Raw genomic sequence first — 22,114 nt, 5'->3', positions numbered from 1 at the left:
TGTGACCGTAATTCTTCCCTGATAATCATGTTATCGAAACAACCGATTTTTCTATTAAAAGAAAATTTTCGAAAGTAATTTTTAATATCGATTAATCCGACGTAATCTCGGTATTACCATTCTGGTGCACTTCGCTCCCTCTCTTTCTTACATTTCACGCACCATGGTGGGGCAGATATAGATACACGAATATAAAAGCATATACGTACGGAAAGCTGACCAAGCAGACTTCCCATTAGTGTCTATGGACGTTCCGACCGCTAAATATAACTGCTGTTTGCCGTGGCTATTTCCTACTCGAGATAAACGCGAGCCAAGGGAGTGGAAACTCGTCTCCTTTCGCTGCAATAAGTTCGGAAAAACGGGAGGAACAAATTTTTTCACCTTATCGCATCGCGTGACGCGACAGGTTCGACGGCAAGTAAGATGAGAAAGCCACAGATCATGTACGGTAGAAGGTCGTGCACGTTCGGAGTTTCATAACGCGAATACGCGAGATGTCATTAAAGCGGCACGATGCTATTTCGAATAAACGTGAACGATCGTGGACGAATGCGAAAAAGAATTGCTTGGCGCGGTCGTTTATTTTAGAGACGCCAAAACGTCCGACGAAAATTCACGTTACAACGGTTGACGCGCAAAAATGAATCGCTCGTTATCGAATCGCGCGAAAATTTCTATTCGTCGAATATAGAAATCGTCGGATTAACAATCGGTGATCGATTCGATGCGGGGATCACAATGTTGTCTTTACGATCAAAGTTTTAATATACCAAATGATTTACTACGCAGTTAACGGTTATTAATAAAACCAGATGTATCGTTAAGCAGCAGTGTTTGTTGCGTATTATATTAAGGTGTGTTACTGTATATAGTAAGGTTGAAGATGGTAAACTAACTTGTAAAAACATCATATCGGACGTTACGGTATTGAGGTTAACTTTAGTGTCGGATGGTTCCAACGGAAATTCTTAGTTTTCGTACCTGAAGAAATTTTAGAGTATATCCTCGTAATTGTTCGTATAATGAGAAAGAATACGGTGGAGGGTATTGGCAAAGTTTAAATCTGTATTTTCATAGTTAGAGCAGGTATACGTTACAGGTTAACCCTTAGCAGATAGACATTTTGAAGCACAGATGTTAAGCAGAATAGAACGGTTTTGAAGATGGCAAGAAAATACTTTACGTTTAAAAATTACTTTATCGAATATATAAATTTTGTTCTAGTTCAATAAACTGTTATATACGTATTGTGGAAATTAATTTTTAGTCTATTCGTGGCGATGGGTTTGTCGTGAATTTTCCAACGCGCTCCCAAACCAGTAAAAATATGTCGTTTGGCAAATCCAGGTACTGCTGGTAAAGAATTAAGAGAGGAAAACGACGTTTATTGGATATATTTCTGAATAAACATACATATCTGAATCTATGCAATTCGAAATACGAAGCTTGATATTTTTTCGTGGAAATATCTGACCATTTCCTTTATGGTTTTAAGAATATACTTATAAAAGATAGAAATAGAAGTATTTATAACCTTAAATATCGACTACATGTATCCGAGTATATCTATATTACTAGAGTCCTAAGGAATTCGAAGTACGTACGTATTTTGACATAAGGAAAAAATCGCACCGATCACTTTTATACCGTTGTGAAATATTGATATTTAATCGAACCAATAAACGATAAATCAATAACCGGTACATGTTGCATCTGTCGATTACTAAGCACATATTCATATGCTTGTAACATTGTCTGATTATTTATAGCCGCGATTGTATCGAGAATGATTGTTGAGGCAGAATTCGCAGCGAGGAGAATCTCGTAAAAACTCACCTTCAAGCGCTCCAGATTGCCGTCGTTCGCAGCGTTGTACACCACGCTTTTAAAATCCATTTTCACATGCTACGATCCTGTGAAACACGGCGACACTGTCTGACCCTCTGGTATTGCAGGTTTTCCAGATTCACGGCTGGTGTACCCTTTTGTCCGAAAGCACGGGCGAACGCGCTAGGTAGAGTCGATTCTCTCGTCGTCCTTCATCCGCAACCTTAGTATCACTATTGCGAGAGAATAACGACTTATCTTGCGGAGCTGATACTAGAAACGACCGAAAAAAACGTCCGACAGATCAATCGAAACCGTTAATGTTTCTTTCTCACTTCCCTTCGAGAACGGTTTACAGTTAGATACGCGCGCATACATGTAACACAAACACCGACCAATTCTTATCTTGAAGAGTCCTGTTTCGATAGTTTTGCGAATACACGTTCCACCCGGTCATCAGATGGCGATACCTGTACTTTCGGTTCGACAGCCCGTCAACAACTGAGCTCGCGCTGCCAACTACGTAGGATCAATCGTGTTAGTGCTACTGTTCACTCGTTTCCTCTCTCTCCTTTAACGTTGAAATTTCTTAAAATCTCTTTTATCTTGACCGTGTCCGAAATTGCTTACTGTTCTAGCACGTGCACCACACGATACTTGATTTTTCCAGATGGTTGTAAGTGCTTCTTATTTTCGTTCAATGTTCCCAAAGAGTTGCCGAGATTCTGTATCTTCGTCGCACTTGATACCTGTACACAGATTTGTTCACGTTTATGCATGCGACTATTAGGTAGAGTTCATTCGTTTGCCGATAGAAAGCAGCACGATACTAGCTTAAAAGAGTGTCGATAAAGAAGATTCATTTATTTGTCGAATATTGTGTACTAACGATAGAAAATTATATTTTCTAAAACACGTATTATTATTTTAAAAAAAAATGTTAATAATACATTTTGCTTTCGCAAGACTTGTTTAGTTCTTAGCGAAGGTAAAAACAGAGAGTAAAAGTAAGGGCACATACTACTCGTTCAAATCGTAATGAAAAGAATGAAAAAGAAATATTTACAGACTGCTAGAATGACGGAAAAAGTACCGGTTTTTAATGCATGAAAATCTGGAATTTATCATTTCTATTTAACATAGAAATAATCGAATTTTAGTAATAATCGACCATGTACACGCACGATCATTAGTTTTCGCTTTAAGGAGAAGCCACAGATTCTGGACGAATCAAGACGCGTCGTTTTTCTTGGTAGACGTCTTGGTTGGTGCAAAACCGGTGACTTCCCTTGAAGCGGGAAATAATTAATACCTAGGGATTTAATTCCATGATCAGTGATCAACAGATTGCATAACCTATATCAAAAATTCAGTACAGAAGCATCGATATATTTATTGTAAGAACAATTTGTGCACGATATGCTATGGATTCAAAAAAGGAGAATTAAAGTAAAATGCTGCACGTCGCAAGTAAATTAAGGAAGATACTTTGTATAAATGTTACTAATATTTACATACCTGTATTATGATATGATGTCTATAAACGTTGTAAAAGACCCCAAAATAAGAACGAATTGCAATAACGATATTGTAATATAACTTTTCGTTAATAAATATGTTTTACGCGAAAGTAATGAAAGTTATCTAAAAAGAAACACGCGTAGAAAAAAGAATATCGTATTCAGTTGTTACATTACATCTATTGTTTCTTTACAAACGTATCGCTTTATCCTTGATATTTAAAATACCATCATTTCCGTCAAATTATTAATCAAACGCATTGTATAATTTATATCCTCCCTATCTTCACTTGCACACCATATTTATTAACGTATAAGTGAAAATAATTTGGAAACTGAAACCATTAATTTGCACGTGAAAGTATGATTACCGACCTGCGCGGAGTAAAACATAAGTGAAAGGGGTGAAGCGCAGGAAGTTGTTAAGTCGGCACTACATCCTCGATTTTAACGCCCTCGTTTCACATCAAATACCTTTTCACGTGCCTTACTGTATTCCAGTTTCAATAATTTCGATACACTTATATTAATAACTGAGTCATGATCAGTTGACGTAGAAATCGTACAAGGAACTATAAAAAAACGTAGATACCTCATTTTTGGGTTACCCATTAAAATTATTTCAGACTCGACACAAGAGTTGGAACTAATAATGAGTCACTTAAGGCCACATTCTCGCTTATGAGAGTTATTCTTTTAAGGAAAGAGTATGTGCAAATTAATCAAAACGTTTAACATACTTCGAATAAAATTAATTTCTTTATCAGCGACCATGGCTATTAATAGACCACTTTTATTAGATTTTTTGTCAGATTCATTAAATAATCTTAACAAATTTAGGACAAATATCATTTATGACAAATATAACAATTTTAATTTTTCTTACCGAATTAAATTTGTCTCTACGTATCCGTAATGAAAAAAAGAAACGGTGATGGAGGTAATTTGATTATAATCGAATAAAGAAAAGTTATTTCGTATAATCGGGAACTAGTATATACCTTTCCGAGTCGTCACATTTAATATCAGAAGTGCATTGAATTAAAATGTAGTTTATTAAAATTGATTGAAAACGTACAATTAACAATTAATCAGAAGAAAGATATCAATTATTATTAGAAAAGTTTAATTTTATCAATTATTATTTTTTTAGTTACTCACTTATTTAGTTTGACAACGTTCAGCTTTACTTATTGTTAAAGAGAAGTGAGAACGGACAGTGGCAAGTGATAACGCACCAGCACACTCGTTTAAAAAACATTGGGCTAATCCAGTCCAAACGGTAAGGTGAGCTACTACTGTGTCATTTTAACTACTGCGAGGTTCCTTTAACAATATCGTATTACAGCTAATACAGTAGCGTTGTTGAATATCCGTTTATGTCGACAAAGATTCGTAGAAATGTTTCGAATATGCGTGCTTTACAAGCAGAAGTGTGGTTTTAGGTGGCTCGGCTCAGCAATCGGCTGAAGTCTGGATGCATCTTAACGGTAGTTTACTTTTGCACTTTCGCACAAAAAGAAACATTATATTAATCATTTTTATATAGTTACAAAATCTTAATTTTATTTTGTCAAAACTATGATAACCGGTGATACATTTCTTTTAGCAATCACGAACCATATATTCATGTATACGTCACGTGGTAGAAGTTTATTTGTAAACAACTGCGCCGAGAATAAAAACAATATTTATGAAAACTTACCCTCAAGCCTATCGGGTCACCGATTCCGACGGGAAAGGGCATCGAAAAATATATTTTTTTATGTTACGATCCTATACAATTTCTGACCCTCGTATATAGCAAAGTCACAGCTGATCTTAACTATACAAAGTAAGGAACGTTGTCGTTGCTTTATCCTACAGTCTGCATCGCTATTACGAACGCCGACAACTCGTTTTGCGATGCAAATCTTATTGACGAGGGAAAAAATGTTAATATTTCACACCTTTCTTAGAAACGGGTTTACAGTTGGATACGCGCACGAGCGTACAACACGACACGACGACCACCGACCAATTTCCTTTTTCAATAGTCGCCCTGTTTCAATCGCTTTGCGAACACATGATCTATTTGGTCATCAAAACCGAACTTTTGATTCGACAGCCCGTCAATAACTGAGCTTGCGCTGCCAACTACCTACGTGGGATCAATCGTGTTAGCGCGGTTGTCATGCTTTTCCTTCTTCCCTCCCCTCACTCTTTCCTCTACGTTCCATTTCCTTAAACTCGCTTAAAATAATCGCATCCACGATTTCTTACCATGCTCTGGCGTTTGCACACGTGCTACTTTATTTTTCAATCTTTTTATCGACGCTTCTTATCGTCGTTAATTGTTTAAAAGAGCGACAGGACTCGTTATCCTCGTTGCACTTGTTGCCTGTACACAGTTTATTCGAGATTAAGATGCCACATCTGTGTAGTATCTCGTCAAGTTCGTACATTTACCGATAGAGCGCAGCACGATTCGAGTTTGAGAGAAGTTTATACATACAAATTGGTATGTCGAATCCGCCTATTAGTAGAATGCTACTTGCGGCGGAAATCGATAAGAAAAATAAAAAATTAATCGAAGTTTACGAGGCACTTATCGATAATATCTTCGGTGGTTAAACGGAACAGTGTTTACAGTGTCCTACAACGAAAGATTGCTCTTTCATTTTTAATACACGGATATTTTCAATTTGTTTCTCTTCCATTAAACGGAAGTAATTAACTTCAAATAAAAATTGACCGTGTTTCGAATTACGGATCGGTACGACGTATAACCTGTACAAAGTTACGTATTCGGTGTAAGAACATTGCGCTAACAATTCGTTTACGGTACACTATATACAAGAATTTGTGCAAAATGATGCTGTACGTATCGTCGCGAGTGTATTCAATAACGTTCAACGAATCTTAAAAATTCTGTAAACCCTTTTTATTTACATTTACGTGTACAGGTACGAGTAACATTTTTAATATATAGAGCATATTTGTCAATGTGTACCGCAATATTTCTTGTTAGAAAATTTAGCAACCAACACCGTTAATTTGTACACGTTAAAGTGCGATTCACGATCGCTCGAGTAAGAGAAGAAGAGTGAAACAGGAGAGCCCGGGGAGTCGTTAAGTCGGTACTTCACCCTCAATTTTAACGCTTCGAAATGACGCACTCGTTCCACATCAAGTGCGTTTTAGTTCGTCTTACATTTTTACCGATATCGCGCGCATTACTTTATTTTAGCCTCGGTACTTTCGACGAGTTTGCGTCAGTGGCAACTGAACCGCTTCATCCATTAGTTTGTTCGCAAAGGACTACCACCAGAAAAACGTGGATACGCATCTTTAACAATTTCCCATGGTCGATTAAACGATTACCACCGTAACTGTAGAAATCGTGAACAGAATTCATCGTGGGACGTGTTTTACATAACCTAACACTTTTTGCGCGCCTGAAACAGTCTCGCGTATCGCAATAGGTACGTATTCTTTTATAAATTAATTATCCCGTAGGCAATAAGTTAGCGTACAGTGCAAAGAATACATTGTATTGTACGAACAAGTTCCTAATAGAATTTTTCTTCGCGATATTTCACGCAAGTCCATTGTACGATAATAGTGAAAAAAATTGTTTCTCCGTTCGTTCGAGATTATTCGAGAGTTAGCCGTGTACAGTTGCACAGAATTCTGTGTTTGCGTTTTAATCCACGTACAATGGCAAACAATGAACTCGCGTGTCGTCGTGCAATTCAAGGTCACGGGAGAACACACGTAAGTTATTTCAAGAAAAATAACAAAGGTGTCTGGAACTCTGCTAGTTTATTTACGAGACACGTTTGAAGGTTAAATCTTCGGCTTTTAATCGCGTTCGTAGCCACATTTGATGTTTACTGTCCAGTGACATTGAATGGCTCGACGGTCACGGTACGATTTACAAAATTCGGCACACGCCTGGAAAAATCGTCGAACAAACGAGAGTCGATTTCTCTCGTCGGTAATATCGGATCCTGAAAGTGATCAACGACGAATGTGCTTACCTCGAGATAACCGGTGTATCGCCCGGGGAAAAGATTTCACGACCCGTTTGAAACGCGTTAATATCAAAAGTACCACTATTCGGAGATTAACTTATTGTCGTGCCGGTCGACGAATCGATTGCACTCGTAATTCAGGGGATCGCGGAACTCGAGCGTACCGCGCCACCAAACGTTTCTCAATTATCGAAATGGAGGGAAACTCTGAACGAGAAGGCGGCGGTGTTTCGTCTTGTTGCTCGCGCTTCTTCTTCTTCTTTTTCTTTTTTTTTCCCGGGGCCGCGTGCAGCCTCTTGGCGCAACGAAAAGGACGGCTCGGTGTAAAAATGAGTAGAGAAAAAAGGGTGCGTGGCTGGTATAGATGGGTCAGAGACAGAATGAGATGGCTGATAGATGGAAAAAGTATCGCACAGCGAGCGGTGCGAGCGTGTGTAGGTGAAAAAAAAAGGAACAGTCGGGAAAAGAGGTGCACACAATGGAACCGGGGCTGTCGCAGCGAGTTCCGGCAAAGGAATGAAAAACAGAGTCACCGAGCCTTCCCAAGACGGTGCAGCGTTTTCGGTTAGGAGAGGAGTTGGGAGACCGAGAAAGGTGACTGGTGGTCGGAGCGTCGCGCGTCCAAGTACATACTTGAAAATGATAAAAGTCTCGCGGGCCGTATACCCGCTCGGCGCGCGAACTTGCGTCAAAAGTTGCTGCGCGTAAGCGGGAGGGGGAACAATTCCGGAAAGATTCGCGGGAAAGTTGAAAATTTCTAGGGGAGCACGGACATTAACCGTGGTAGCGATATTTAATTTAAACCGGTGCCCATCGAGTCCATACGATGCAAATTACCATCGCGATCATTAATATCGTCAAACGCGTACCTCGTTTATCAAACTTAACGCGAGGCAACGACGGTTTCTCGGTTTGCAATTTTTCTTTCCTTTTCTTTTTTTTTTTTTCTTTTCTTTTCTTTTCTTTCTTTTTTCTTCTACCGTGTAACGACGCTTAATGTAACGAGATTCCGACGGAAAGGACGTTTGTCCTTAAACTTCGTCGTCTCGTAACTGAACGGAGACCTACTCGGTGATATTCTTCCGAAGGGCTGAGACTTGGTTGCATTCTTCGCAACGAGCCGACGAGATCAAAATGAAGAATTGGAAAGCGTAGCTACGAGCGCGGTAGGTACGTTCCGAGGAAACGAAAGGTTATTTGAAAAGCATAAATTGCTCGCTTCGGCTAGAGGGAGCGCCTCTTGAATCGTATATATTCTAATTATATACGCGTGCGTTTCGAATAGGACGTTACGTTGTCAGCCGTTACGCACACCCTTTCGCGTAATTGGTGCTTGTAAGAAATCTTAAAATATGGAGCGACGGTAAATCTGTCAAAGGTGGATGGAACGAGACGAGTTGAACGCGTGCTATAAACGCGTTTACTCTGACTCGAACCACCAGCCATTGTGGCGCGAGCCTCGATCGAAAGGGAAGTTTTGCTTTCGTTACCGCGAAACAAGTATCGTAAACGCGGCTCGAAGTGTAGTTAAACGAGTTGCAGCCCGCGTCAAAGTAATCGAAGAATCGACGGAGAATTGTACGTATCGGCCACGAAGTAACTCGTGTTGCCTGAAATGCGTTTGCGGTCGTATGGAGAATCCTTTTCGACCACTGTACACGCTATCTTGGAGAAATTACTTCGTGCTAAATCTTTCTTAATCTTGCTTTTAATAATCACCTTCGCCACGGTTTCTCTCGGGCAACAAACCATTATTTTTATACGCTGAACTTGATTTACGATAACCTCGGTTACGGCTGTTCCGCAGAGAAGAGGATCCGTATTAATTAAACGAACGCTTTTTGGTACGAAATGGCTACGTGCACCGAGACGCATCAATTTCGTACAGTTTCCCTTTTCTCGTGTAAACGCGAGTTTTCTTACCTAAGAATGTCCGAAGGTCGACGTACCTTACGCGACCGAAGTTGTTTTTTTTTTTGTTCACGAGTCGCACTGCCTCGATGAAAATACGTAAAACGATCGAACTCGATGTTCGTAAAATTGCGTAAAAACCGTGAAGAGGAAGTTTCTCCGTAATGGAAGTACGCAGTGGATTGATCGATAAGTTTCGTCGTTCGATAAGAAACGGAGGCATTAGGTTCGTCGTTTTATTTTTCTAGAGACGGTACTACGTGTTCGATGAACACGTGCGAAGTTTCGTGTAGATCGGTTCGGTAGATCCTACAGTTGTTCGAAGTTCAAATCGTGGTATTTTTTTAACAATGGAAAAAACGAGAAAACTTATCGAACAACCCGGTACACGCCTTTTCGAAACTAGAATCTTCTCCGTTCACTGTTTGTCGTGTCTTCGAAAGAAACGAGAACGTTTCAGATGTTTGGGTTAAAGGGAACATCCTGAATATTCTTTTACCTTTTTTCCAAGAATCGATACCGCTCGAAAGTATCGCAACCGATCAATTCATTTTCGATTCGATCGACGAACGTTTTATCAATTGGTTTCGATACCGCGTAGACCGAGGTAAATCGCAACGTTTACGCGTTCGTTGGATCGATAATGCGTATAAACTGGCCTCGACAAAGAAATCTTTCCTTGGTCTAATTACCATAACGTAAATAGAGCAAACGTCGTCGTATCGTGAAAATACGGCATCGCGAACGTTCGAAACGCTCGAGATAAGACCGTCCTATCCCATTAACCAGTTCCTTTTTTATCTTTGACGAGACGTAACCCGGGAACTAGTCGTTCCGTTGGAAGAATGATTATCCGGACGGTTCGCGTGTTTTACAGGTTTTCAGGGGGGTTCGTGTTCGCTGGGGTGGTGCAAGTTAGATATATAGTCGTTTTACGACCACGGCAGTAGATGATTCCGCCGAGGTATACTTCAAGAATGGTAGTACCCTTTAGGGAAGCAACTTAACTCGCGTCGTGTCGAGACGAGCCCCTCAGCAAATACAGAGTTTTATATTTAAAAACATTCCAAAGAGACGCTTCATTGTTCCACCCTCGCGTCGATGTAATATCGTCTTACGTTCGCCGTTCTCTTCGATACATAGTTGCGTGCACCGCGCTGTGTATCGTAGAAAAGACGTATCGATTTTCCTGCCAACGACTTCCAACCGTAATACGTATCTACCTTATTTGCTCCAATTACTAGCAAAATTATTAAGGACCCGACGACGATCCGTCGGTGCTTCGTTATTAGTCACGCGATTAGAAGCGAAGTAATTTCGCGTGCGTACGCGAAAGACGTTTAAACACTCCGCCTATTTTCCCTGTCGCGTGATTTACGACGAAATTATGCAGATACATCCAAAGCGAACGATAGTTCGGGCGCAGAAGAGACCGGCCTTTCGCGTAGCTGTTTTAAATAAACGATTCATCACCGAGGGCACCCCTTCCTCTCCCTTCGCGCCGTTCCCCCCCTCCCAACGCCGCCGATCCCCCCCTTTACCGGCAATTATAACGAGGTAAAGGCCCCGCGAGCGGTATCGGAATTTCGTTGACCGTAGGATCGCGGTGAAACGAAATCGTAAAGGACAACGTCTTCTGATCTCGAGCGACACACAACCACCAGTTTCGTTTACGCCACGGTGCAGGAAATTGTACGAATATATCAGCTAAAGGTTTCCAATTGCATTTATGGCCCCCACCGTCTCGCCTCGTCCCTGTCTCGCGCGCGCTTCTTGTGTATACAACGACAAATAGCATTTCGTTTCCGTGCAAGTCGTTTCTTTGTAACCTCATTGCACGCTGCGCCCGTGTGGGTGACCGCCGGGGCTACGTAAATATGGTTATACGACGTTGTACGTTGATAATGAACGCGCGCGTGTTCGTGCAAAAGTGTAGTGGGCTGCGGCTTGTGGTAAGGGCTCGGAAGAGGGATCGAGAACCGAAGCACAATGCGCCAACGGAGAGAGACCGAATACGTACATTTGCGTTTTACTCTGTGCCCAGCACGCGTAACACACTCCTGCATATTTCTGCGACGACGACACTGACAGCCGAATAGGAATAAGTAAACGAGCGTACATCGTGTCGTCTTCGTGCCGGGTTTGTTCAACGTATCCCAAAGAAACGGACGGTGTTGCTTGCTCGCCGGCGAGTGCACGGAGACATTTGCGACAATGTCGTCGAATGATCGTTCTCTCGCTGGTGGTTCACCGTTCGGTTCGAATCGTCGATTCAAATCTGATCGAGTAAAGAAATTTTCGCGTACAAGAGTGTTAACGACGATACGATTCCTTGGGGAATGGAACGACGAATGGAGGTCGAAGTTTAAGAACGTTCGGTGAATGTTTCGATTCTGGTGTTCCGTTTGTGGGACGCGTCGTAATTTCGATGAAAGTTACGCGATGTACGGAAAGTGAGAGTCGATCAAGGAGAATATAACAATTGGCGCAAGAAGACCGAAGAAAGTAATTAAAAGGTTCCCTTTTCGAAACGAGGATCGAAAGATCGAAAGCAAAATGTTCACCGAAGCGCCGAAAACGCGTAAAATTGTAAGAAATCTGTAACGGCAACGGAACCGAGTCGTCGAACGTAAAATTCTTAGGATCGAAGACGTAAACGGGTGGGTCGTAAATTACGACGTAATAAGCTCGTTACGAGTAAACTCTAAGCGCGAGTTAGACGAACGCTTACATAGGTGTTCGACAAACGAGTCACGTGTTCGGTGTTGCCGCTTTCGGGACACGGAACGATCAAACGAGCCGTCAAAATAATAATCGTTTATCGATTTTAATTGAATAAGTTTGAACTCTGAAATTACGGCGAACAAAGTCAGATAAAAGAAAATCGAAGTGACGGCGAAGTTTTCTTTCCTTAATCCGTCCTTTCAGAGCGCTTTGTCGGACTTCCCTTCGAAGCTGCCCGTCCACGTTTCAATGTGAACTAGAATGAAATCCTTCGGTACAGCGGAGGGTGCGCCCTGTACTTTACAAACTAGTTTTATGATATCCCACCGACACCTACCATGCTAATCCGCCCACAAACTTTACTTCGGTTGTTTACTCGCCTCCTGGCTCCGCTACCCCGCCGCCGCGGCGCTCGCCGCTTTATAACTGCTATCGGGGATATAACATAATTTTCCTTCTCGAAGTACGCCAATCGATACAATAATAAATGCAGCAGATTCCAAAGGGCGAAGTAACAGCAATTTCACTCGGCGTTTAATCACGCGATATTTCATTTATCCGCCGCGTATTACCGAGGCTAAATGTTTTACGCTTATTGCATTCTTGAAATTGATGCGTCAATAAACAGAATAACGCTCGCGCAGAGGCGCGCTAAATGCATTTCCATATTGTCATTGATGCGTTACCATTACGGCTGTCTCGGTAACAAAAATGTGTTACATCGCTTTACGTCACTCCCGCTTCCCCTGTTCCCGCTCCCCCCTCTCTTCCGATACGATGGATAATTCGCGCGATTGTACGTTTTGTCTACGGTCTGTTTTGTATTTCGTACGACGAAAGAGGAATACGGGTATATTGGAATTTCAGAAAGCCGTGTCGCAGGTAGACAGCCTGATTTAGAACATCCCCAGTTGGCGGGCGTTTAACCGAATCGAGGATTCATCTCCTCGCGCTCTCAAAGCGCAGCAGACACGATGTATGAGCAGTGTGTAATATGATGAGCACACGCACGCGTGCAACACGCCTGGAATATCACCTACACCATCGCGCCGCTTGCACCCACGTAGAGGTCTCTCCTTACATTGCCGGTTGACTCGTGTTGTCCGGCTCTAGCACTTTGACTCGTTCTGTCTTTGTCCTTTGCACGGTTGCCGAACACTTCATGCACGCGACACACAAGCAACGTTCGGCACTTGGTTCCGGTACTCCTCCTTCTACGCCTCGTTGCTGACTAAGCGCGAGAAGGACGCGTACAGTGAGGCGGTCTTTGTTGTTCTGGGAACGCGAGAGGAACGCAGACGCGAGTATCGCGGGATACGCGGTCGAAACGGAGACACCGGGGGAAAGAGAGGATGCGCGCTCGGGGGGGAGATGGACGGAGACGGAGAACGAGGGACATATGTACGACAGAGAGTGAGCGCGAGCGCGAGCGAAACAACGCTAGCGATGATGCGGTGCACCTGTAAGACAGAGGCGGAAAGTTCAGAGTTGGAACGAACGAGCGAGACGAACGATGAGAAGAGGTGGAAGATCAAGAAACACCGAAGCGCGAGGGAGATCGCGCGATATGTCGCATCTACTGCGCGAGTGTGAAGGAGATACCGCTAGGAGGATGTAGTACCGAGTGTGAGGGACGTCCAAAAGCAGGGGTGTCGATAAAGATTTTTTTAAACCGAGAGGTTACGTTCCGAGCAATCGTCGCAAAAGCTGACGTAGAAACGAGTCGTTCATCGTCATCGGCGAAACAAATTCTGAATCGTTTCGAGCAACGCGTGCCTCGAGCTTATCGTAAACATTTACGATGAAATCGTAAACGCGCGGATGCTTCTATTTAGAAATTGATAAGCTGAACGAAATTCAATTAACAGTTTTTTTGCTCTTCACTTGGAATATACGGCGAGTGTTGTTCCCATTCTTTTACACCGGTAGGAAGAAGTCGTGACGAAACTTCATTAAAAACTCGAGCCAAAGTGCAGGACGCCGGTAGCATAGCGTTGGTAAGTTAAATAGCTGTGTATTAAAATTTCCGATAGGAAACCGCATCGTGTCGGTTCTCTTGGGTCTTTAACCAAAGACGAATTCAGGATCGATACTTATCTTTCAACGAGGAAAACTCGTAATTTCGTAAACGTTACGAAATTAGCCATTATTGGTTTCTCTGTGATATAAGGAAACAACGAATCGCCCCTGTCGGTCGACGCCCTTGACTCGACGAACTGAGAAACGAGTCGAATAAGGACGGAGCGCGAAAGAAGAGGGACGCACGAGCCGTTCCCTGTGTACATTCGTGTCCTCTTATTGGTGTGTCAGTGTCGTCGCCGCGGTAGATGGTGTTAGTAGCCGCTCATTGGTGTTCGCCGCGGCGGCAAGCGGCGTTCACACGTTTCCCGTCATCCACTTCGGTACCCGGCTCGCAGTAGAGCGTCGTTCGTTGTACGGTGCGGTCGTGGCGTTCGCGATCCGTCTCGATGCCTCGTTCGATGTATGTGTGTGACCGTGCACGCGTTTTCTTTTTTCTTTAGACTGTATATAAAGTGTTTGTGATAGTGCGAAAGGATCGTTTTGTGTTCGGTTTCTTTCTCGCAGTGCCAAAGGTGGATTAAAGACGTATCCCGTGAAACGCAAGAAAAAAAGTATCCTGGACCAGGTATTATTCATTGACAGCTTTTTTTTTTGATTAACGATTCCCGTTTCGCGCGCCGCCAACACGAGAAATTGTCGTTTGCCGCGTCGTTTAACGCATTCACGTTACATTTTTGTGCAAACTCAAATGCCTCGCCATTAATTCCGCTCGCATAGAATGCCGATTGTTGGAAACCGCGATAACGAGGAAGTGGATAGGTATTTGTTTAACGACCCACGGGATAAATTCCTGGATAATAGCCGAAGCGATCCGCGCAAGAAAACACGCCGCTGATTGGATTAATCAAAGGGTAATATTTCGTGCATCGTTCGTCAAAGAAACGTACCGTCATCTTGCGAGAACCGTGTCGTTAATTATCCACGACGTTTATGTACGTTGTCACATGGTGGAAGAGTAACTGGTCGTTTTCGCGAACTTACCGGCAATACCGTATCGCGTAACATTAACCTTGATAATTGCTTTCAGCGGTTTTGATCTGTTCGTTGCCAACTCGAGTAGCGGTAATTATAGAAACACTAGCAGATTTCAATGGCTTTTCACGATCTCCGGAAATTACGTATTCGGATTAACGTAGTTCCGGGTGTGTTGCACGGTTAAATCGGACCCTAATCGGCCCGATGTCTTAGTCGATAAGACGACTTCTGGCCGGAAGGTCGTTATAAATATTTAATCGGTGTTATTAGGCGAGTTTGAAAGAACTCACTGACGAGCTTCGCTCTTTCTCAGTTTATTAAGCGATACCACTGGCAGCACCTTCGACGCGACACAGCTGCGTGGTAAATTACTGGAAAGGGACACAGCGGTAGCGGGAATGGGAGTTGGGTACGAGTCGAGGGTAATCGCGAATCAGCGTACATGCCTCATTAAATCATCGAGACAATCGACACGTTTTACTCGCCACTTTCTTCGTCGGTCGGCTTCTTAGAACTCGTACGATGTGTTTCTTTTTTTTTTTCCTCTCCCTTTTTCTCTCTCCTTCTCGCTCCCTCGCAGTGTTTCATTTCCGTGGTGCGACCAACCCACTTAAACGCGTATAATTAACCTTAAATGCTAAAAAGGATCAAATAAGAAAACGACACAATTTATTTGATATTGCAACGGCGCGTGACTCTACACGTTTGAATGTTTAAATATTCAAATAGGAACGATATAGCTCGCTCATTCGACCTTCGCATAAATCAACGATGGTCTTGATATCAACGGCTTTATAACTACCTTGTGATATAGTGGGATAGTTCGGCCGGTATCGTTGTCATTATCGCCCGGTCATCGCAGTTTTCTCTTGAATGTTAATTAACTGAATAAAGTGTCAGCGTTTATCGGGTGGCACGCGCTCCATACACCGATATTACGAAGTCGTAAGCGACACACTGTCCTATCTCCGTCGATGAACCGTAATTTCGTTAATGCCCGTTGGTGTGGGAAATCCTTTAAACTCGGGGCGCAGCGCGCGTCGGTACTTGACCGTGTCGCGATAACGATCGCGAGCGAAAGAAATCACGGAGATCGCGTGGTTAAGGATCTTAACGGCGATTACGCGAGATTCGTGATAACTTCCTTCGTGACTTGCTCGCGCTCCGCTGCGTCCGGTGGGTTCCCTTCCCCGAACCGGACGTATAGGTGCCTTTGAACAGCTGCCGCGTGTATGCCTGTTTATTTTCCTTTTCACGAATTTCATCTGAATATACACCTCGACTATTCGGTGCTACGTTACTTATACAGTGTGGCTCGAAAATGGCGTTACAACGTTTACACAGACCTATTCTATACAATTGAGAAGGAAAGAACCAAAAGTGGAAACCAATAGTGTTTTTTCAACGAGTCATTTTATTTAAAAAAAAAACAAAAAATCCGTTTCGGATAAATTATAACGAACTGTGAACGAAAATTATTAGCGTAACGTTTCGATGTTGTTTTTGGCTCCTTATGAAAATTTGTCTCGAGGTAAATTCTAGACGGAATAAAATTACCTCGACATTGGGCTCATCGTTGATCTCTGTTCATTTATTGTATTTTACTTTTATCGTTACATTTTATCAGTGAATTGCCCTTCGATACGTGTTTAAATTTTGTGACACCATTTTCAGACCACCTTGTACAAAAACTACATAAATAGTATATCGTAAATTAACTTTGTTCCCATTTTTATTTTCGGGAAAATCGTTTTCGAAAATTGTACAATACGAACAATTTTTTCGTTCAATTGTAAAACGTGTTTAGCACTGTTCTTTTCAAGATAGCATTTTTATTTATATACAATCGTTTCTACGATTACGCGAAATTCGCTGAACCGAGTTGCGATCGAACGCACGCGTACTCGATCGATTTTTCTTCGAAAATTGATTCTCCCCGTGTTTCGTTACCATTCTCGACACAGACGAGTTACTTCAAAACGAAAATAAATTCGAAACTTACCGAGATTAGTCAAGTGCGCGTGTACTTGAATTTTAAAATAGATATTCTCGAAATCAAAGTCCCATACGAAAACATTCGATTCCACGTTCCCGACTCGTTGCAACGGTTTATATTATCGTTAGTATTTTGCACGACAACCGTTGTCACGCAGCCGCCGAAATTTCGCCTCTCTCTCTCTCTCCCTTTTGTCGATCGAGCGTTTATAAACTCTATCGATAAATTTTTCGTCGCGCATGACCTATACGTATTATGTATCGATACACGGAACAGGCGATAAAGGCGTCGCGCGTTAAACCGCTGAAAGTTTTCATCGCCTCGTCGCGCTCGTTTATTGCAAATTGATGGAAATGACTGTTCGAATTTGACTGCAAGTTTTTCACGTACGCCCGCTCCATTATACATCGCCCGTGAAATATATTATCCGCGGGGAATGGACTGTTAACGGAGTTACATGACTCCATTTTCATGTTACACGAAACATCATCTGGCGTTACAAAGAGCCCGTAATGACACGCATGCTATACGTGCGCGCAGTCGTGCCGATCACGGCGAGCGGAGGATAATAACAATAACAAAATTCTTCGCTCGGTGTGCAGTCTTTTCGCGTTTCGTATCGAAGACTCGTATCGCGTTTCAGGTTACTTCTATTCCGTGGATTGCGTAACATTTAAACGCTTTCATTTTGATTCGGAACTTGCCCGCAGTTAGCAAACTTTTCGCTGATTATCTGTAACAAACGTGGTTCCGTGCATACCGTGATTTCGCTTTACACGGTCGGTTCGTTGCTCGAGAATTACTCGGAGATGACGCGATTCGACGCATCGCCACTAGTCGCTACCTTGTGTATCGATACAGGAGTATTTGTTTCGATATTATTTTTGTCCGCGCGTGGTGTTAATACGCTCTAAGGTACGAGATTTCTCGTGCTTTGTAAACTGGACGCTAGAGGACAGGTCACGTGACACTTCGTTTAGGTATTCTTCCACAGTCCGTGGGCCATAACCTACGGAATTTTAAAATTCAATCGGACAGTTGACGCGTTCGTCGTGCAAGTCGATGGGTCTCGGTGTACATAAGTCAAGCGAAACATAATAATTGTTCAGCATGTTTCGATCGTAATGAGTAAAATTATTTCTTATTGTGACATTTGTGAAAGGAAACCTGACTCCTCGTCCAGACGATTGTTTGAACATTTGTACAGTGAGTCAGTTAATATCGGAACGAAAAGAATTGCTGCGATAAAATGTTCGATTCGATGGGGTAGGTAAACACTTGATAAAAATTTCTTGTCGAGATCGCACAGTTTTCGCTATTCCAAAATCATTTACGTTTATTCGAACGAAGAATTAAAAAACTTTTCGATAAAACCGTCGAACGTATTCCGGTTAACCTTTTCCTTACGCGTCGAAAGAAAATACACGTTCTTCGTGTTTGAAATAAACTCGATCCCTTTTGGAATTTCGAAAATTGTGACCTTGAGGTAGAAGAACAATGTATCTTTGCGTTGGTAACTGTTCGCGTCGCCGAAATCAACAGAAACATTGGAAAGTTCGTTCGGAACGATTGAAAATTATAAACTCACTTTCCATTCGATGTTTCGATCTTCCTTCCGTGTTATTTTCACCGATTTGAAAACAAAAATTTCTTAAAGCGGTCTTTCGGAGGAAAAAAAATTCGTATCTTTCGATTGTTCCGCATTGTTATTTAATTTTATCTCGTACGTGTAAAATGATATCACAGCATGACCAGCAATTCCGTTCTTAGACGACTCACCGTGTATATATCTCGCGTTCGTAAATTCGAAACAACTTCTGCTCGGGCAGTGACGTTGGTAAACGGAATATACGATCTGTTAATTCCTGTAATTAATTTCGTTTGTCGAACCGTTCGGACCCCAGCTTATTTCGATCTAGAAATATCTTTTGTCTCGATACGACTTCACCGTTTATTTATTCTTTGTGCGTTGTTAACGCAACTGCATCTGGTCTGCGTGTTATTATTTAATCGAGGTTGGAACACTTTCGGTGACAGGTTCCATAGACCGAGCGGAAATCTTGCGAGCGTACGTGTAAAACGTATTCTTCGAACGCCCATGGGCGTTCACCGTACGTGGGATACCGGTCGTTTGATAATTTCAAGCGTTCGAGCGTCGACGTCGTTAACGCGTAAAAGGAGGCTGTTTATTGAAAACGGTCTAAAAAATGCGACGCAGTTTACGTACGTGACGTGTTCCGGTGGCATAGTAGTACCGTGTTCAGTTTACACGAGGGTGCGAACGCATTTTCTTCTCGTCTTCTTTCTTCTCTCTTTTTTCGTTCTTTGTCGTCTGTTAGAAACACGCCTCAAAGATTAGGATAAATGCCCTCGGAACAGCGTCGGAGCGTAGTTTACGCGGCTCGTAAATCGAACGATAAATTGATCGGTCGGATTCGTAAAGCCGCGTTCACACGCAACGAGGGCAAATAAATTATTTAAAAATCAATATGCGCCGCGTCCGTGAGGTTTTCGACGGTTTTATGGAAATCGAAAATGAAAGCTTCGCTCTACTAAGCCCGAAATAAGCTTACAGTTATTCCCGTATCGCGTTTCTCCGCATCGAAATTGCGATAAACGTTGTTTTATTTTACGAAATTTGTTAAGAATCGCGCAACGCCGCGTATCCTTTGAATGTTAATCGTTCGATAATTGGAATATTCGTTACCGTGTCGCGGCCTGTAAATTTTATGATCGAGGCGTGTGTACCGTGCAACGTTATTAACATCCACATCCACCACCTACACCGTGAAATTTTACGTTTCGCATTTCGAGCCGACGAATTTTAAACAAATCGACGCCTCGTTCCTCGGGACATCGAAACTGTTTACTGTATTTTCGTGAGAAGGAACACCATCGATACGAGTTCTCGATTAGAAATCCTATTCGTTTAACCCTCGACCGTTACCAGTGAAATGTTGCGCAATTGGTCGAATAGAATTCGTTGGTTCTCCGATCTTGAGACGTAAGTGGAACGCTAAATTCACCTGTTACGAAACAGTGTACTCTGCGAAAAAGTCGTTAGAAAATAATAAATGCAACGTAGCATCGAATTGCCGCGGGAATTCCGGCAGATTTCGTTCCACGATGCCGGGACACCGTATTTCATATTCGAGCGATCTCTTGTTAGTCAAAGTACGCTCGATCGGTTCCGATGCATTCGTGCCGGGGAAATAATAAGCCATTTAATCCGTGATTCGAAGAACCGTTTGTAGTTCGTAGAATGCGATGAATTTCTTGAAACGTATTATCCGCTCCCCTCCCTTTAAAATCGTCTACTGTACCGAAATACGCAAACGTGTACGACAGTTGAAACGGAACGTCGATCCGTGTATAATTCTCCGAGATATCGTTTCGACAGGTAGGTACGTCGGGACATCGATAGGACGTAGGTCGAGCAACGCACGGTAGCATCTCGTAGCTTGGAAATCCGATCTTTTAACGAATTGTTTACTCGTAACAGCGTGTCGAGTATCAAGGAAACACTGCACGGGAGGATCCACGAGATTCCTCCTACCGCGGCGATTTATTATTTTTGGCGAGCCGATTTTTCGCCGCTCGGTACACGATTCAACGACAGACGTCGAAAATAGAGGGCGCGGGCGCGGCGTAGTTTCAGTGTCTGCGATCGGTAGACTGCTATAATCAATCAGATGGGACGTTTAAAGAGTACCGTAGGGTGGGTTGTGCTCTGCTAGCCTCACCCTACCAATCGAGGGTAAAACCCGGCTCGCGCGATACCTGTCAATTCTTTGGACAGCAATTTCATTCCGACGAGAGAACGCCGCTCCTCGCGAGGAGAGCACCGCAACGCGGAGTCACGCTGAACAACACAGCGGACAAGTTTACGAAACACCTTGCTACCGTACGAAGTAACGAGTGGTGTCGTGTTATAATTACAGCCGGCCAGAGAGGATCCCGATGCTGAACGGCGAGGGAACACCGCTGGCGTTTCTCCAAGATCCTGAGAATGTCACCGCAGAGATCGACCCAGGGAACGGATCATGAAGTGACCGTGCACAAAGGACACTCTGGACACGTGTGATTCCTTGCGAAGTATTTAGCCACAATTAAGATGTACCCCGCGCCGGCGAGACACCCAGCCGCTGCCGTAAGTATACTCGCTGGTACACCGCTCGTCGAATCATTGGACAACGCGAGTCCGAACGAACGAAAAGTCTAGCGACAAAGAGTTCGAGTCGTCTTTAACGGGTATAATTCTTATCTTTGTAAACTTGTGCAAAAAACCAGACATTATGGATATTATTTTCGACGAGTTAACTATATCATTTGTTTCTGTTTAACGTTTTCGATCGATGGTTTGTCGCCATTTTGAAAATTAGAAAATTGAACGTGACTTACGAAACGTACCTTTTATTCGATAGTCTCGAAAAAGAGGAATTATAGATATTATTTTCGACGAGTTAACTATAATCGTTTGTTTCCGTTTAACGTTTTTGGTCAATAGTTTGTGGCCATTTTGAAAATTAGAAAATTGAGCGCGTTGCTTACGCAACGTATCTTTCGTTCGATGGTCTTTTGTTTCCGTGGACTATTTTTCATCGTTCCGTTGTGTCGTCGAATCGGTTGGACCACGAACGATATCCGTAACTCGTACGCATCGTTTTAGTTTCCTTCGCAATCTCGATGTATTCGTTTCGTTCGCGTTTCACTTTTCAAATGTTCGATAAAAATGATCGATAAGATTCCGTTGTTGCTCCACTTATCGATAATTACTTCGGTTACGTCGCGTTTTCAACCGTGGCGCGTTCATTAAACACTTTCCGTTCGTTTCGACGAGCACTACGCGCCGGTAAAGTTTGGACGCAACATTTATTGTACAGCTTGTAGACGACGATTTCTTTTCCCTCTGGCTCGTCGTTGAACTTTCTTGAAACGTGCGCCGAGCGAAACAGTCGGATCTCGCTGTTGCGGTAAAAATTACGACGGGTAAGTGCATTACTCGGCGCAACTCGAGACACCGCGAACTTACCCAATTTTTATCGTGTCCGGCGTAGTTT

At 42.8% G+C, this 22,114-nt stretch overlaps 2 protein-coding genes across 7 annotated transcripts in view; one reads left to right on the top strand and one right to left on the bottom strand.

The window, feature by feature from the left end:
• The window catches only part of LOC143152625 (protein fem-1 homolog CG6966), a 41,681-nt gene extending 39,194 nt beyond the window's left edge, over positions 1-2,487 (bottom strand). Inside the window, exon 1 of the mRNA XM_076322943.1 lies at positions 1,840-2,487. Within this exon, the coding sequence (XP_076179058.1) occupies positions 1,840-1,899 (60 nt within the window). The 5' untranslated portion in view covers positions 1,900-2,487. The remainder of the gene's footprint in view (positions 1-1,839) is intronic.
• An 11,179-nt stretch (positions 2,488-13,666) lies between these two features.
• Positions 13,667-22,114, top strand: part of Gro (TLE family member transcriptional corepressor groucho) — a 187,181-nt gene continuing 178,733 nt past the window's right edge. For 4 of the 6 annotated variants that reach the window (XR_012993628.1, XM_076323147.1, XM_076323146.1 and 1 more), the window contains exons 1-2: positions 14,395-14,648; positions 20,996-21,204. Coding sequence is in view for 5 of the 6 variants with exons in the window: in XM_076323147.1 (XP_076179262.1) it covers positions 21,169-21,204 (36 nt within the window). In the remaining variant the exon portion in view is untranslated. Of the gene's footprint in view, positions 13,999-14,394; positions 14,649-20,995; positions 21,205-22,114 lie in introns of those variants that run through there. The other 2 variants (XM_076323144.1, XM_076323145.1) reach the window with 2 other exon arrangements.

This window comes from Ptiloglossa arizonensis, chromosome 11, assembly GCF_051014685.1.
Source record: "Ptiloglossa arizonensis isolate GNS036 chromosome 11, iyPtiAriz1_principal, whole genome shotgun sequence".
Taxonomy (NCBI): Eukaryota; Metazoa; Arthropoda; class Insecta; order Hymenoptera; family Colletidae; genus Ptiloglossa; species Ptiloglossa arizonensis.
This window is presented reverse-complemented; position numbering and strand designations above follow the sequence as displayed.